This window comes from Ostrea edulis, chromosome 1 (assembly GCF_947568905.1).
Source record: "Ostrea edulis chromosome 1, xbOstEdul1.1, whole genome shotgun sequence".
In the NCBI taxonomy this organism is placed as follows: domain Eukaryota; kingdom Metazoa; phylum Mollusca; class Bivalvia; order Ostreida; family Ostreidae; genus Ostrea; species Ostrea edulis.
This window is the reverse complement of record NC_079164.1, coordinates 20,701,004-20,716,614: the sequence shown is the minus strand read 5'-3', so window position 1 is coordinate 20,716,614 and position 15,611 is coordinate 20,701,004. Positions and strand designations below refer to the sequence as shown.

Here is a 15,611-nt window from a genome sequence, read left to right as displayed (position 1 = left end):
GTTGTCGAGTAGGCGAGTAAACAGACAGCAGAAGGGAAAGCCACGAAGGCACTGAGCGCAGCGGGGAAAATGTTCTCTCTGAAATCTGCCAGTTGGATTTTACTTTCACTGTTGATTGGTAATGAATGATTTTTACCATTTGAAGACACGGATGCTTTAGTCTGACTGCGTGAATTTGAGAAAGGGAAAGTTATTAAAGAGGCTCGGGTCATGGAATCCCGGGGGTGGCAGTCACGGGTGTTTCACGTAATATAGGCCTACCTACAATTACTGCGATTACTTAAGTTTTGATTTTAGCATTCATATGATATCTTGCATTGTGAACTTGGGGAGATTTGAATACGAACTTATAGGTGTATTGTACTGGGACTAGGGAGAAAATGCAGAGACATAGGCTTATATATACGTCTCTGGAAAATGCAATGATTTGAATAAAACAGATTAGCAGTCAAACCCTGAATTTTCAGTCTGGGGCTTGGCCTCTGCCAAGATCAATGGCGATCAAACTGCAAAGTTTGGCCACCATTCTTTCCACCCCTCTCCCTTGGAAATAAATTTATTCCAAATTAAGTCGATGACGCTTTCCACTAGGAGACATTGTCACCTGACATTTTATGGAGATGGTCACATTAACATGTGTCATGAAGTATGGACAGTTATGTAACATACAAATTATGTTTATCATTGTTTATATCGATTGCCATTGTATTTTGTTTTGATTAGTATGATGCCATACTGTCTTGCATCATTGCTACGAAATTAGATATTGATCAGAATGGACGTTCTTTTTCTCTATCGTAATTTTAAGATTATTTTATCCTAACTTGTCACATTTAAATACATGTATGTAATGAGAAAGAAGTAAATGCAATGGATGAAGCCATATGATTAAAACTTAAGGCCCTTAGTTTGGTGCTCATCCAGTCTGATCCTAAAACAAAAATTTTAATCCACAATGAATTAAAGGAGCCTTGTTAGAATGTTACTTATTCTCAGCTTCATACCAAGATATTTACCAGCTATACAACTGATTACGATTCACCGACTTGTGTCTGTTTTCTACTGTTTGTTGATTTACCTAGTAGGCGAACTGATAATTATTGACTTGCTATATTAACCATCCACAAACCATGGTGATAGTCCTAAAAATAACATATCTGGTCAGTTTATTTCGTACAAAATGTCCCAGTCAACTCTGACTTTATCGTGCATTAATTTGTAGGGCATGTCACTTCCGGATTACAGTAAGTTACAATTAAGGTATTTCCACCCTCCTGTGATGTCATAAGAATTTGCAAAGTCAATGATTTAATCAGATTTATGCATGACAGGAACATAGATTTTGTTGGAGTCTTTTTCAATAGTTATTGTAAAAAATCTTGTTATTAATAACCATAGAATATTTCAAAAGTCTAAGGTATATATGAATAATTAATTATATGTTTCAAAATATTGAATCCAAGGGCAATAATTCTGTTTTCATTAAATTATTTGTCAAGTCCATTATGCGATAGATTTCTTTTATTTTTCACCAACAGTTTGTATATATTTTTTTTAAAAAGAAACAGTTTCATGAATTTGTTATCAGGTTATGAATACTATTATATCATCGCAACCAGTTTTTGTGAAATTTTGACAATGCCGTTTAAAGAAAATTGCAATTTTCTGACGTTGATAACAGGTATATTGTGCTAATTGATAAAAAATTTATTGATACCACAACATACTTATTTTATTAGTTTTATTTCCTTATTTCTTACTAAGATATATCATTTGAAGAATCAACAATCAAATAAAAGATTTAACCTATAATTCTAGTGGATGGAATTACCTTATAGTAAACAAGCATGGAATACTTCAATTGCTATCAAATTCCTGCATTAAAAGGCTATCTTTCCAAGAAAGCATTGACAACAACCATTTGTAGGAAAACGCATTTGATTAAATTATATGAGTTGGTGAGGGGAAAAAATCCCAAGGACATAGAAACGGAAGACGATTATGCTGATATGAACAAGATACGGAGAACTTATATCTGCTTTGCACTCAGGTACTGAACACCAATAGTGACTTGGATCGTCAACATTCTTCCTCCTTTTTTTGGACTACGTATAGCTCATTACGGACAGTCCGCTACTAAGTGAAACACCACTTTCAAATTTGTATTGATGTCAACTTTGCCCTACAATTGGTTACTATCATGTGACCACGGTGTATAAATGTTAATTCTAATCAGTTGTTCGGGCACATCTCGAAAGTACCGTATTGATTGAATTTAAGTTTTTTTTATTTCAGTTTCAGTGGAATCAGCAGACAAAAAAGAAAATGAAAAAGTTGCAAAAGTAAAACCAAAAGGTAAAAACTCTGATGAATTGCTGTCAAATTTCAAAGTAAACTATAACACCCATGCCCTGAAATAAAAGGTGCAAATTTCGATTGAAATATGAAAATGCAATTACCTGTATAGTATGCTTAGGAGATTACAGTGGCCTTGATATGATTTGGACAGTATGATATTTGAAACTTGGATTTTATACATGGTAGAGCAGTAGATATTTGGAATACTGTGCTGAAATGTAAAAACAAAGCAAAATACGAACGACATTTGTGATAATTTTTAATTTCATCAACTTGTGTACATTTGACATTATAATAGATAAGTACCCGGTAGATGTATTTGAACACAAAAGATAGACAATTAAATTTTAAAGAAAATTGTAATTAAAATTTTTTGGAAAAAAAAACATACTTTGTAGGCCTGAGTCTTAGGGACATCACATTTGTTGTGATCAGTCAGCCAAATTCCTATCATTTAAAGAGGTCTTCAGAGTTCAAAGAACATTTCAAAGATCAAACAAAGGATCTCAGTGAGGTAAGTTTCATGATTTGTAAAAATGTAGTATTTTAAAGAAAAAAGAATTACATATGTATTATATTTTGAAGAAGTCTTCATGAAAACATGTCACTTAAACTAGTCAAACTCTCAATTTCACAAACCCATTAAATGTTATACCATTCATATATAATGATTCTACATTTATGTATCTTTCTTAAAAAATTTAGTATCTCATTTGGCTGCCTCAAGATCAGATATGACTAGTCTAGACAAGATCAAATATGACTAGCTTAGACTTGTGAGTTTCCATGATCAGATATGACTAGCCTAGACTTGTGAGTTTCCAGATCAGATATGACTAGCCTAGACTTGTGAATTTCCAGATATGACTAGCCTAGGCTTGTGAGTTTCCATGATCAGATATGACTAGCCTAGACTTGTGAGTTTCCCGATATGACTAGCCTAGGCTTGTAAGTTTCCAGATATGACTAGCCTGGACTTGTGAGTTTCCATGGAGACTGCTAATTGTTGATCTAAGTCATTCATATTGTGCTCCTTATTTTATATATAGAAAGAGAAACCCAAGCTATACTTTACACATGAAAAATGGGATCTTATTGGGGCCTTTACAGTCCTTCCACTACTGCCAATGTGAGTACTAATTAGAACTCTTTATATTATCTGTTTGTATATTGTACTTTTACAACCATGTGAGTTTTTTGTCTAAGGTTGGTTATGGGGATTAAAGTTACCTCCCCTAATTATGGGAGTGACAACCGACTAATGACATCATGGTTCCATGAAACCTGAAATTCAAACAGCCTATAGGGAATGGATATTCTTTCAGTATTTTTTCAGATTTTATGGTGTTGACAGAAGTATATATTTATTAATACATCAAAATTTAATTAACTATATAAATCAGAGCATATGTCTCTGATAAAATCTTGTTTTCAAATAACACATTTATCTAATTTCAGTAAAGAAAATGTCAGTAATTTTTGTTTTACATTGAATAAAATATAATCTATGTACTTGATGTTTAATGACAATATGAAGTAAACAAGCTGACCTCAATGTTGAACTAGGTGGCAATGAACATTGTGCATTCTCACTATTGTAACTGGTTTTTATCATCATGTTTACTTACACTGTACCTGTAGTGCTTATAAATATTCTAAAATCCAAAAGAATTATTCAAATGAAATCTATTCAGTACATTTCATGAAATTTAAGAATGAATTGACAGAGAAATTTGCTGAAAGGTAAAAAAAATCCCCCAAAATAAAAGAAAACCACACCCCAATGCCCCCAGCAATTCACAATAAATATCTAGCTATGATATCATAGCCTTCTAGTACATTGTATGATGAAGTTCAGTAAGCAATGATGTCACAACTAAACATATACCTAGCTTCTAAAGTGAAGACAACCACTACTATACAAATATTGCATGTAGTTGAGTACACCTCGGTTGACAATGGTTTTTGAGGGGTGAAAATTTTCAATGTTACCCTCAACTACATGCAATATTTGTTATATTATACTGAATGGTATATAAACAACAAATCGGAAAGATTGAATTCAGTATTTTATCTATACGTTGTTGTAAACATTTTTAAAAAAAATGAAGTCAACATGGTGAAATAATTCAAAGTTTGAAAATTCAAATGGTAAATTCTGTAATATTTAACAAACCATAGTTCACTTTTAGGGATACATTTACAGTTTGCTCATATTTGTTCAAACGACGTCATCTGACAATCTATGACAAACTGTACCCGCTTAGATTTGACGCATGTGATAATTTTTATAATATCATCCGTTGTCAAGTACTGTTACCCGTTACTAGATACTATTACCCTGGAGCGCGTGCTTTCTATTCTCAGAGGGAAGCATTATGTTTTGTTTAACTGTTTATTGGCCACTTAGATTCTAGTATTTTGCATGAAAGTATAATAATATGATATGAGCCTTTGACAGGTTATTTCAATCATGTGATCAGTATCCTGCCTATCCTTAAAGAAATGTGTTATATAATATATATATATTATGCTGGTAATGTACATAATAGTACATGTACTATTATTTTTCCTTGTTAGTTTTGCCCAGGAATTGAAAGATTCTTCATGGATTTTTATTTGTGAAGAAGAAACCAGACTCTCCTTACCTAGGCTATTAGACGTGCTCAGAAAATATGATCCAAACAAGGTGTGAACTTTAACTCTTGATGTATCACATGGTTAATGATCATTTGACTCTTTATACATGTATATTAGATACAAATGTGACTCTAGATGTGAACATTGAAATTTTTTGTGTGTGGTACATTTAGGAATATTTCCTGGGTAAGGCTTTACATGATAGAGAAGCCACCATCATTCACCATTTTGCTAATGCCAACAACCCTTCAGCCTTTTCTTTCCCTGACTTCGGTACAGGAATTGCTTTAAGCAGAGCGCTGTTCATGAGGTAAAGAAATTAGCGTGACAAATTCTGTTTTCATGAACAGTTGATTTTATCATTTTAGAATTAACTGATGTGTAATTTTTTTTCCAGTGTTGGACAGAGATGGCCAGATGATTCTATCAGATCAGATTTTACTATTGATCCTAAACATGAAGTAGGTACATGAATACATATTGAGGACATACACATATAATTTATCAATAGGCTGAATACTCAAGTAAAACCTAAAAATTGTACATTTATTTTCACTTAAAACATAGCTAGCTCTGGCTCTACAGCATGGGAATAATGGAGCAAGTCTAACAGATGTGCCTGAGTTATGTACCTTTGACTACACTGAGAAGTGTGCCTCATGGTTTCCTGTGAAGTTTCCTGATTGTGTGAGTACCAAGACTGACAATTAGAGAATAACCGTCTTCTCATTTGTTATTTGGACGTTTGATACTGTTAAATCAACAATAATAACAGTCACAAATAGCAAATGAGAGGATATTTATTCCATTTTAATTCAATTTCACAATTTCCTTGATGCGTACATCTTTTTTTGTTGGGTTTTGCTTTTTTATTGTTACATTTAACTGCCTTAAACTGCAGATTACAAAGCATGTACATTAGAATAAACATGTGTGCTTAACCACATCTATTCCGGTTTTTTATTTATGATAGTCCTTCTTTCTTTCTTCAGAAGAACTAAAATTAACTTAGATACAAATTGTCTAAGTCTGTTGACACGATTTTTTCATTCAGAAGATAATAAAGAAACGAGAGGTGTTTGTTTGTTGTTGTGGGAGTACATGGCAGACCAACAGAGATATCCCTTTCTCACATTATCACCAGTGTAAGATCGACTTTACCCATGTGAGACAGCCATGTGAGATTTTTCTGTCTCACACTGCTGCGACGTCATTTGATTGTGACGTTGTATATTTTCTATGATTTACGTTACACAATGAAGTAAAATATTTTGCATTGTTTTCTTTAAATTTCACTTTGGTATAATTCTCTGGTGGACAACCTTGGGTTTTGAGTTCACACTTATAGTGTAAACCATTTTCAAGTATGCTCTTTCTGTCTGCCTAATTAGTTTTTGTATTGGAGTTCAATTGAGGATTTTGATAATTTAGAATTTTCGCAAAGCTTCTGGATTTATACACTAAATTGTAGGTAAAATGTGAGAAAAATAATCCTTCATTATTTACTAGTATGTGGTAGGAAAATTCCACCTCTAGAACAATATTCGCTGTCTAGGACTCTGCAAAGCCTCGTCTTAGACTGCGAATCTTGTCCCCTCGATGGAATTTCCCTATCCCACACTCGTACTAATGAAGGATTCTATTATTCTTTAGTGTCTCGTTATCCCTCTGGATGGAGTCTCACTATAGCTGGAGTCAAATTTTCTCATAAATGTTCTGAACTTTCAAGCATTACCGTATATACTCGCCTATAAGTTGGATTTTTGGGAGTTAAATTTTGGTCTAAAACTCTATGTCTGACTTATAGGAGTGTCCTAGGAAGATTAGTATTTTTCTGGATGGCGTAATGTATAGCCTAGTATTTTTTAAACAACAAAAACACGGACAAAATCAACAAAATAGTAACTGTTTAATTTGTTGAGATTAGAAAGTAAAATATCGATGTCATATCCGAAAATATTATTGGAACACAGATAAATACATAAAAGTATTGATATGAAATTGATTTGTTGGGAAAAAATATCAAATATCGGCACATTTCTAAAAAAAAAAAAAAACCACAGGTAAAAATAATAGAGCATTGATTTGAAATTGTCGACCGATTGTTGAAAAAGTTAGACCGCCTTATAATTGGGTCAATGGCAATTCCCTCCAAAATAACCTAAAAACTATACAACTGACTTGTAGGCGAGTATATATGGTACAAAATATTTTCAAGAAACTCCAGGAAATTATGAAATGCCGCAGTTGATTGAATTCAAGGTTGTATAACAAGGTCAAGGTCAGGGCTTGCTACTTATTTCTGTTTTAGGAAATTGACAATAATCCATCCATTTTCAGGGCCCAGAGATTGACAATAATCTATGCATTTTCAGGGCCCAGAGATACCTGAAGAGGATTTGTTTGTAGGAGTGAAGACATGTGAAAAGTTCCACAAAGAGAGAGGTAGTATGAAAGGAACGTCACAGAGCAATGTGAAATATTGCAAAGCATGTAGGAATTTTGTATCAGTAAGGACTGTTGATTTTGTTGTGGCCTCTTGTTACAGTACCCATTGTAAAAGAGACTTGGGGAAAAGACACAAAGAATATAGAGTATTTTAGTGAGAAGGAGGATCCCTCAATTCCAACCATCGACCTTGGTGTTCCAAACACTGAGAGAGGTATGATAATCACACTAATGGTTGGGGAAGTTAATATATATGTATTAAGTGGCTTGTTTATGAAATTCAATCATTTTGTAGGACATTGTGGGAAGACTATGGCTATGCTGAGAAGATGGCTTCAGGACAAGAAATTTGCCAAAGTTCCCTGGTTCTTGATTGCAGATGATGACACTATTATAAAGTATGTAAACTTTCTTCAGAACAGATTAAATTCAGTTGACTTAAAAGCATGTCATTAAAGTCAGCAGAGGCAACAGAATCAGAGGCTAGCACTTAGAAACAGTTGTGTGAATGAAACCATTTACATTGTGAATGATTATTATTTCAGTTTGAGAGGTTGGGGGTAGATACTAGCTTTTGTTGTTTCAGTTTGAGTTATTAGCTTATATTGTTTCAGTTTGAGAGGTTGGGGTTTTTACTAGCTTATGTTGTTTCAGTTTGAGAGGTTGGGGTTTTTACTAGCTTATGTTGTTTCAGTTTGAGAGGTTGGGGGTAGATACTAGCTTATGTTGTTTCAGTTTGAGAGGTTGGGGGTAGATACTAGCTTATGATGTTTCAGTTTGAGAGGTTGGGGTAGATACTAGCTTATGTTGTTTCAGTTTGAGAGGTTGGGGGTAGATACTAGCTTATATTGTTTCAGTTTGAGAGGTTGAGGGTAGATACTAGCTTATGTTATTTCAGTTTGAGAGGTTGAGGTTTTTACTAGCTTATGTTATTTCAGTTTGAGAGGTTGGGGTAGATACTAGCTTATGTTGTTTGAGTTTGAGAGGTTGGGGTAGATACTAGCTTATGTTGTTTCAGTTTTTTATGTTCATAAGTTATTAGCATGTAATGTCATTTTAGTTTGAGGAGATTGAGGAAGTTACTAGCTTGTTATGATCCCAAAGAACCCGTTCACCTCGGAGAGATGTATGCATATGCTGTGGCCAAGAAAAACTGGGGCTATACCTATATCACTGGTGGAGGAGGGTATGTTCTATGTTTTGGGGGTCAGGGAAAATTTGACAAAATATCTAGCTTAAATAAAACCTTGCCCTGGGCATGTACAACCATGCATAATCATGATTAGACAAAGACAATGTATGTGAAGTAATATTTCTGTGGACACACATTGAAATAAAGTGACACTGCAACAGCTGATAAGTAGATTATTGAGCAGAATTTTAAGTTTTGGAATCTTGTCCAGTAATTCTCGTCACCTCTGTTAAATTTCCTATCAAACATTATCAGGATGGTGTTCAGCAGAGAAGCCATCAATCGGCTGGTGACGAGTGGCGAGTCGGATTGCAGCGCTGACGATTCCCCGGATGACATGACGCTGGGAATGCGGTACAAACGGATTGACATCAGTTTGGTTCACAGTCCATATTTCCATCAGGTGAATTAAAGAGGCTGTTTAAAGAGACACTACAGCTCATTTTGCGCAAAAATCATGAAATGACAATTTTCCCAGCGCTTTCTCAATTTTTGTTGCATTGTTGAAAGTATGAACTTTGCGAAAATAACACTTATCTAAAGTTAAAAATTATCGTTTTAACGTAAAAAATAATACTTTTTGATGGCCTATACACAAAATATCGAGTCTCCTCCTTTCAGTCTTCAGACGCATGCGCATAGACAGTAAACAGTGCAGCATGTCGTCCAGAGAGAGAAAGTGTAGTTGATAGATCTAGAAATTTGACAGATTCTGTGAGAAAAGAGGTAAAATTAGAATGAGATAAAACTCATACGTGAAATAAAATTTACCTTGGTATCAGTTTGACCGTTGGAAAACAAAGAGCTCGGAGAAACACATGTAACTCAGTGACGGATCTAGGATTTCCGAAGAGGGGTGTGAAAGTCAAAGATTAGCCAAAGTAATCGGCCATTCTGGTGCAAAATTTGGATTTTCATTCACAATCTGTGGGGTAAAAAGGGAGGGGGATCCTGGCCCCCTAAATCTGCCATTGAGACTAGCTGCGAAGACACCACGTTTAAAAGTAAGTGCTATTTTTATCTGAACACGACACGTGTTAGTTGTAAAAACATCGGTCAGTGGGAACATGGAAGGTTTCTGTTGAAATAATGATTTATAATTACTTATTATAAGGAGCAGGGAATAATCTTATACTTGAAAGGTGAGTGTGGACCCCCTTGAAGGGGAATTTAAATAATTTCCTACAGAACACCTTTGCTGTCATTCAAAACCACGTGATGTAAATAAGCATTCAAAAGTCCGAGTCAGCATGAAGAAACCTTTGAATTCCGAACGATCTTCAAAGCGCAGTTGAGAGTAAATTGATGCATCCCAATTGTTCAAAATTGTCAGTATTGATATGAAATTTATCATTTTATCAATACATGGTTTTAAAAACACTTTATTAAAATGTGGAAAATGAGCTGTAGTGTCTCTTTAAGGTTTACCAAATAAAGCACAGGAGAAAATATTCCAACCAACAGACAATATTTGTGAACTTAGCAAGACCTTTGTATATACATGTAGTAAAGTTTCTCATTACTGAAACATCTGCAATGTGGATATAACAGTTGATTTGGTGTGAATAGTGATTGGTTAAATCGATATATATATACATATATATAGATATAGATATTTATATAGATATAGAGATGAGATTATGATTTGTACTCGCTTTGCAGAATTCATTTAAAACACATCAATGTTTAACAGGCCCGACCAGTTGACTACAGTACAGATTTTCTAGCAGCAAGAACTCCCCTGTCTTTCCACAAGCACTGGATGTCCGACCCTAGGGCTGTGTACGAGGACTTGATGAAGGAACCAGAGAGTACAAACAGACCAACAGACAGTGGGACAACTACGACAGAAAAATCTGAGGACCATGAAGAGTTATAGTGGCTTTTAGATACATTAGATAGCAGTTAATCAAATTCATGTTAATGCATTAATGTTATATCTTATCTTTTAGAGATTTTGAATATAGCATTGGAGGGATATTAGTTTTTTTTGTTGGGTTTTTTTTTTTTTTTTTGGGGGGGGGGGGGGGGGTTATTTTTACCTTAATTTGGGTAATGGGCAATCTTTGTGCCAAAAATAAGCTTCAAATGTTTCTCCTTTGGAAAATTATGATCTGGACAAAAAAGGGACAGACAGATTGACATGTTGATTCCTTCAAACACTCCTAAAAGCATGAAAAAGTACCCATATCATTGAATATATTGTATTATTAAATACATGTATGTGTTTTTGATAGACATTTTTTTTTATCAATTTATTTGTTGAAAATTGCTGTCTCTTTTACAATGTAGCATACAAATATAAAATTCATCTTGTTTCATTTTGTTTTAACCATAGCTTCAAGCTTTGCCATTGTTTATATCCATATTGAATTTTATGCTGCCCAGACTGACTGCCAAAGCATACTCCACAAGTTTGATATTGATAACAGATGATTGGTCTTGTGTATATGCAGTTACTATGTATACATGTTCATTATGCTTGATGGTCATCCATGGAGATATGGATTGATTGCACAGTGAAGAAAGATTCTGGGTTCTCAGAAAGATGTGTTCATGTAAAAAAAAAAAAAAAAAAAAGATAAAAAGTGATTTCTACATCATCCTGCTACACATGACAGTAACATTAAAAAAAATTATGAATCACATACTATTAGTTTTAGGATTTTTGGTGAAAAACTTTTTCAGGGATATATTTTTATAGAGCTTGATTCTATTATCTGGAATATATGTTCATTTCTTTTAGATATATTTCTATGTAAATTTTATTCATGACTAACATTAGAAAGACAGACAATAAGGGAGCTGTTGTAATATTCCAAGTCCTCTGATGAAACGAGTCTTAGTATGGTTGACTTGATCAGTTTAAGAGAATGTCCAAAATCATAAACATGTATTTCAAATCGTATCATATTTATCCAAGATTTGAATGTAGCTTCATCCTAATGAGAAAAACCTATAATTTAGAAGTGATTGTAAGGATGACAAACCAAAGTTTTGAGCTCTACACATGTTGGTTGTTATGGAAATTACTGTAAAATTATATAAATTTGCGGGGACCAATTTTTGTGGATTGTGGAGATTTTACAGCTTCATTGGGGTGTAATTTCATGGGTATGAATCTGTACATTGAAACATTAAATAAATTGTGCATTTCATTGTGGTTAGAAATTGGTGGTGAAGTCAGTGAAAATTGAGCCATCTCAAAATCTAATGAACACACAATATTAGTATATTGAGATAAACGTAAATTGTTTTATAAATTGAATTATTTTTATTATCATACAAAAATAAATGTAGTTCATAATCAACTATCAAGTAATTAATAAATAATACATTTACATCATGGAATCAGTTCTCATTTGATTTCTTGATTAATTTGTTCAATTTATTGATATCAACATGTTGGTATACAGCCAAGATTTATATAATTGAACAGATAAACAATTAAATTATTAATTTGCATGTATATATTAGATAGTTATAGGATGAATAAACAAAATCTTGCATGGGCATTTTGAGTTACTGTCTATTGTAAACTAGAAGGAATATTCATCAATTTTTTGCATGCTCATATTAAAAACTCATCACCCTTAAATAGTGCAGCTCCATCATTATCCTTAAGTAGTGCAAGTAACACTCATGTAATTTGACATTTATGTAATTTACATGTAATCAGTAATAAAAACTTGTTATGCAACATCATTATAGGTGTTCATTTCTTTAAAATTACAAGTCTGTTGTTATTATATATTTACATTTATTTATGTTTTGTTAGTGATGAAACCTATGCCATTTTAATGTAGTTTCTCAATAAAAGCACTGACCCTTCAATTTGACACAAAGTTAGATAAAGAAATATAAGAAATAGATGTCATGGTTGTTGGTATTATGGGGGTGGGGGAGTGGGTTTATAAAAACAATGGTAGAATGGTGGGTGTATTTTCTGTATAGTTTGCTTTATTAACTGTATATATCCCAATGATACAAAAAGACTTCGACATTTATTATGCTAAAAAAGTAGGTTCACAGATGTTTTATTTTGGTGCCAAATAAATGTGATTTAGTTTCTAAGCAATATTGTAGATAAATTTGGCTGATTGTCTTGTTTTTATATTTCGTAAACATTGTGGATTAAACTTAATCTCAGCGAGATTCCTCGAGGCTGGATATTTGGACTGACGCCTCCAAGTTCAAATATCCAGCTTTGAGGAATCTCGCTGAGATTAGATTAAACTGTTTTGTTTCATATGAGATCTGTCAAAATGTTTCCAGTAATGACCTTTTTAAAAATTATATTTTTTTATACGTGTATAGTGCATGTATATTGCAGACATTGTTATTTCTATAGTCATATGTATAGTGATCTTTCTGGGTGATTTTTCCCCAGAGACTTGTATTGAATTGTACTGTGTTGAAGTATGAGAAAATACATGTATATTTTGGGATTATGAATAATATATTGCACAGGGTAAGGATGTGAATTATTGTTTGTGAAAAAGAGCACAGATTAATTTTTGTGTTCTCATTGTTTTTTGAGCACATGAAACATGTTCATCTTAAAGGGGCATGGACATGATTTAAGCTGAAAATTTCAAATCTTATTTTTCCATTTTTAGTGCTTACAATGCTTAACTAAAGTATTTCTAATGGTCAACAAAAATTTTAATATTAGTTGTTGAGTTACAAGTGAGATACAGCACTCATAATTCTTCGTAATGTAAACAAGGCTCGTGCCATGTTTTTGTTTACATATAGATTGCTTTATAGAAAACATTTTGTTTAAAACAAAATGAGATGACCCAAACACTAAAAACTATTTAATTGTGTTCAGAATTAACTTGTAAATTTACTAGTACAGTATATTTACATATGTAAACAAAAACATGGCATGAGCTTTGTTTACATAACAAAGAATTGTGAGCTCTGTATCTCCTATGCATGCGCAGTACCTCAACAACCGACATTCACAACTTTTGCTGACTATTAGAAAACCCTTAATTAAGCATTCTAAACATTAAAAATGGAAGAATAAAATTTGAAAATTTTAAGCTCAAATCGTGTCCATGCCCCTTTATAGTATGTTGTGGATTTGAATTTTTTTCTGGGTGGGAATTTCTTCACAATGCATTTCAATAAATGATTAAAAATGATTGCACTCGTAGTTGGGTTATAATATACTATTTATATCAATGCAGTTATTGAATTTTTCTTGAGGACAATTAACCTAAAGCCAGGAAAATTTTTAAAAGTATCATGGTTGTTATTAAAGATGGATTGCAGTTTGCAATTAAATGTTGAACAAAAATCAATGTCATTTTCTCCAACAGTATATACATGTACCATTTAAGATCATAAAACGCATCTTGATTTAAAGTTGCATCACTTCATACTTTCTACATGTTTCTTGCAATACATGCATTTAAAAAAGTTTAAGGTACTTGGTTAATATGGTATTTTTTTAATAAACAAATAAGTAATATATTATTGTAAAAAGTTAACAAATGGTACACGCCTGTTGATGAGGTATTTTATCAACCTTTTTACTCGGTTACACAAGTTATCCTCTTCCACTCCCTAGTATTTAATACACTGTATTCCAATTGTATTGATTATACCCCCTGCGAACGAAGTTCAGGGGGGGGTATATAGGAATCACTCTGTCTGTCTGTGCAGATTTGTGTCTGGGCCATAACTTCTTTGTTCTTTGACATAGGCATACCATATTTGGCACACAGGTGGATCACCATGAGACGATGTGTCTAGTACCTTCATGACCTCTATATGACCTTGACTTCAAGGTCAAAATTAAAGGTTTTTTACAATGGATTCGTGTCCGGGCCATAACTTCTTTGTTCTTTGACATAGACATACCATATTTGACACATGAGTGTATCACCATGAGACGATGTGTCGGGTACCTTCATGACCTTGAACTTTGACCTCAAGGTCAAAATTGATTATAGGGTTTTGACATAGTCATACCATATAAGACATGGGTGTATCACCATGATACTGTGTCATGTACATTCATGGCCTCTATGACCTTGATCTCAAGGTCAAAATTATAGGTTTATACCATGGATTTGTGTTCGGACTATATCTTCCATTTTCTTCTACAAATGCGTTCCATATTTTTTACACTCAGGAAAGAGGTAATTTATACCTATTAACAACACCCTTTGGGAGATTGGGGGGGGGGGGGGTATTCTTAGTGAGCATTGCTCACAGTACCTCTTGCTCTTGTTAATATTAGTATTAATTAATATTGTAGTGGTTTGACCTATATGTACCCTGGATATTGGCCTGGATAGCTCAGTGGTTACAACACCTAATCAGTGATGCAGGGGTCCCAGGTTCAATTATTGGTCCAGCCCAAAATTTCTTCCTTCCTATTTCATTTTCATATATTGATCCATTTTTATTAATATCACAATGGCAAGTTTGCCAGGATTATATGTATATGTCTGTGAGAGCTAAGACAATTTCATAAGGAAGGATAGTATTTAGGGCTATATGGATCATGGACATCGACCTGAATAGTTTCAAATTTCCTTACGAATGTTGGATGAAATCCTCCTCTCATACAATCATCGATATTGATCCCTCCATTATGTAGTGTATAGACTCGACAATTTATTCACATCTCGACCTTCAAAAGCAGGACAGGGTTGTGCAGAGTTGATTGACTTACAGGTAGGAATATACTAGAGTATAGGAAAATGATTGACATACAGGTAGGAATACACTACAGTATAGGAAAATGATTGACATACAGGTAGGAACATAGTACAGTATAGGAAAATGATTGACATACAGGTAGGAATATACTACAGTATAGGAAAATGATTGACATACAGGTAGGAACATAGTACAGTATAGGAAAATGATTGACATACAGGTAGGAATATACTACAGTATAGGAAAATGATTGACATACAGGTAGGAATATACTACAGTATAGGAAAATGAT

The 15,611-nt window shown here is 33.5% G+C and overlaps 1 protein-coding gene across 1 annotated transcript; it reads left to right on the top strand.

Moving 5' to 3' along the window:
• The first annotated feature begins 12 nt into the window (after positions 1–12).
• Positions 13–13,796, top strand: LOC125663635 (beta-1,3-glucosyltransferase-like). The gene is made up of 14 exons (XM_048895927.2): positions 13–118; positions 2,296–2,355; positions 2,757–2,872; positions 3,408–3,487; positions 4,939–5,047; positions 5,172–5,308; positions 5,396–5,459; positions 5,566–5,685; positions 7,374–7,443; positions 7,547–7,660; positions 7,742–7,844; positions 8,507–8,632; positions 8,894–9,041; positions 10,332–13,796. The coding sequence occupies exons 1-14, from the start codon at positions 70–72 to the stop codon at positions 10,515–10,517; spliced, it is 1,482 nt and encodes a 493-aa protein (XP_048751884.2). The 5' UTR covers positions 13–69; the 3' UTR covers positions 10,518–13,796.
• The last annotated feature ends 1,815 nt before the right edge of the window (positions 13,797–15,611 follow it).

Bases quoted from the DNA above. Each gene is read 5' to 3' on its own strand.
- LOC125663635 (XM_048895927.2), top strand. From the start codon at position 70: ATGTTCTCTCTGAAATCTGCCAGTTGGATTTTACTTTCACTGTTGATT. The intron at 3,488-4,938 runs GTGAGTACTAAT...TTTCCTTGTTAG, and splicing joins GTCCTTCCACTACTGCCAAT to TTTTGCCCAGGAATTGAAAG. The intron at 5,686-7,373 runs GTGAGTACCAAG...ATGCATTTTCAG, and splicing joins CTGTGAAGTTTCCTGATTGT to GGCCCAGAGATACCTGAAGA.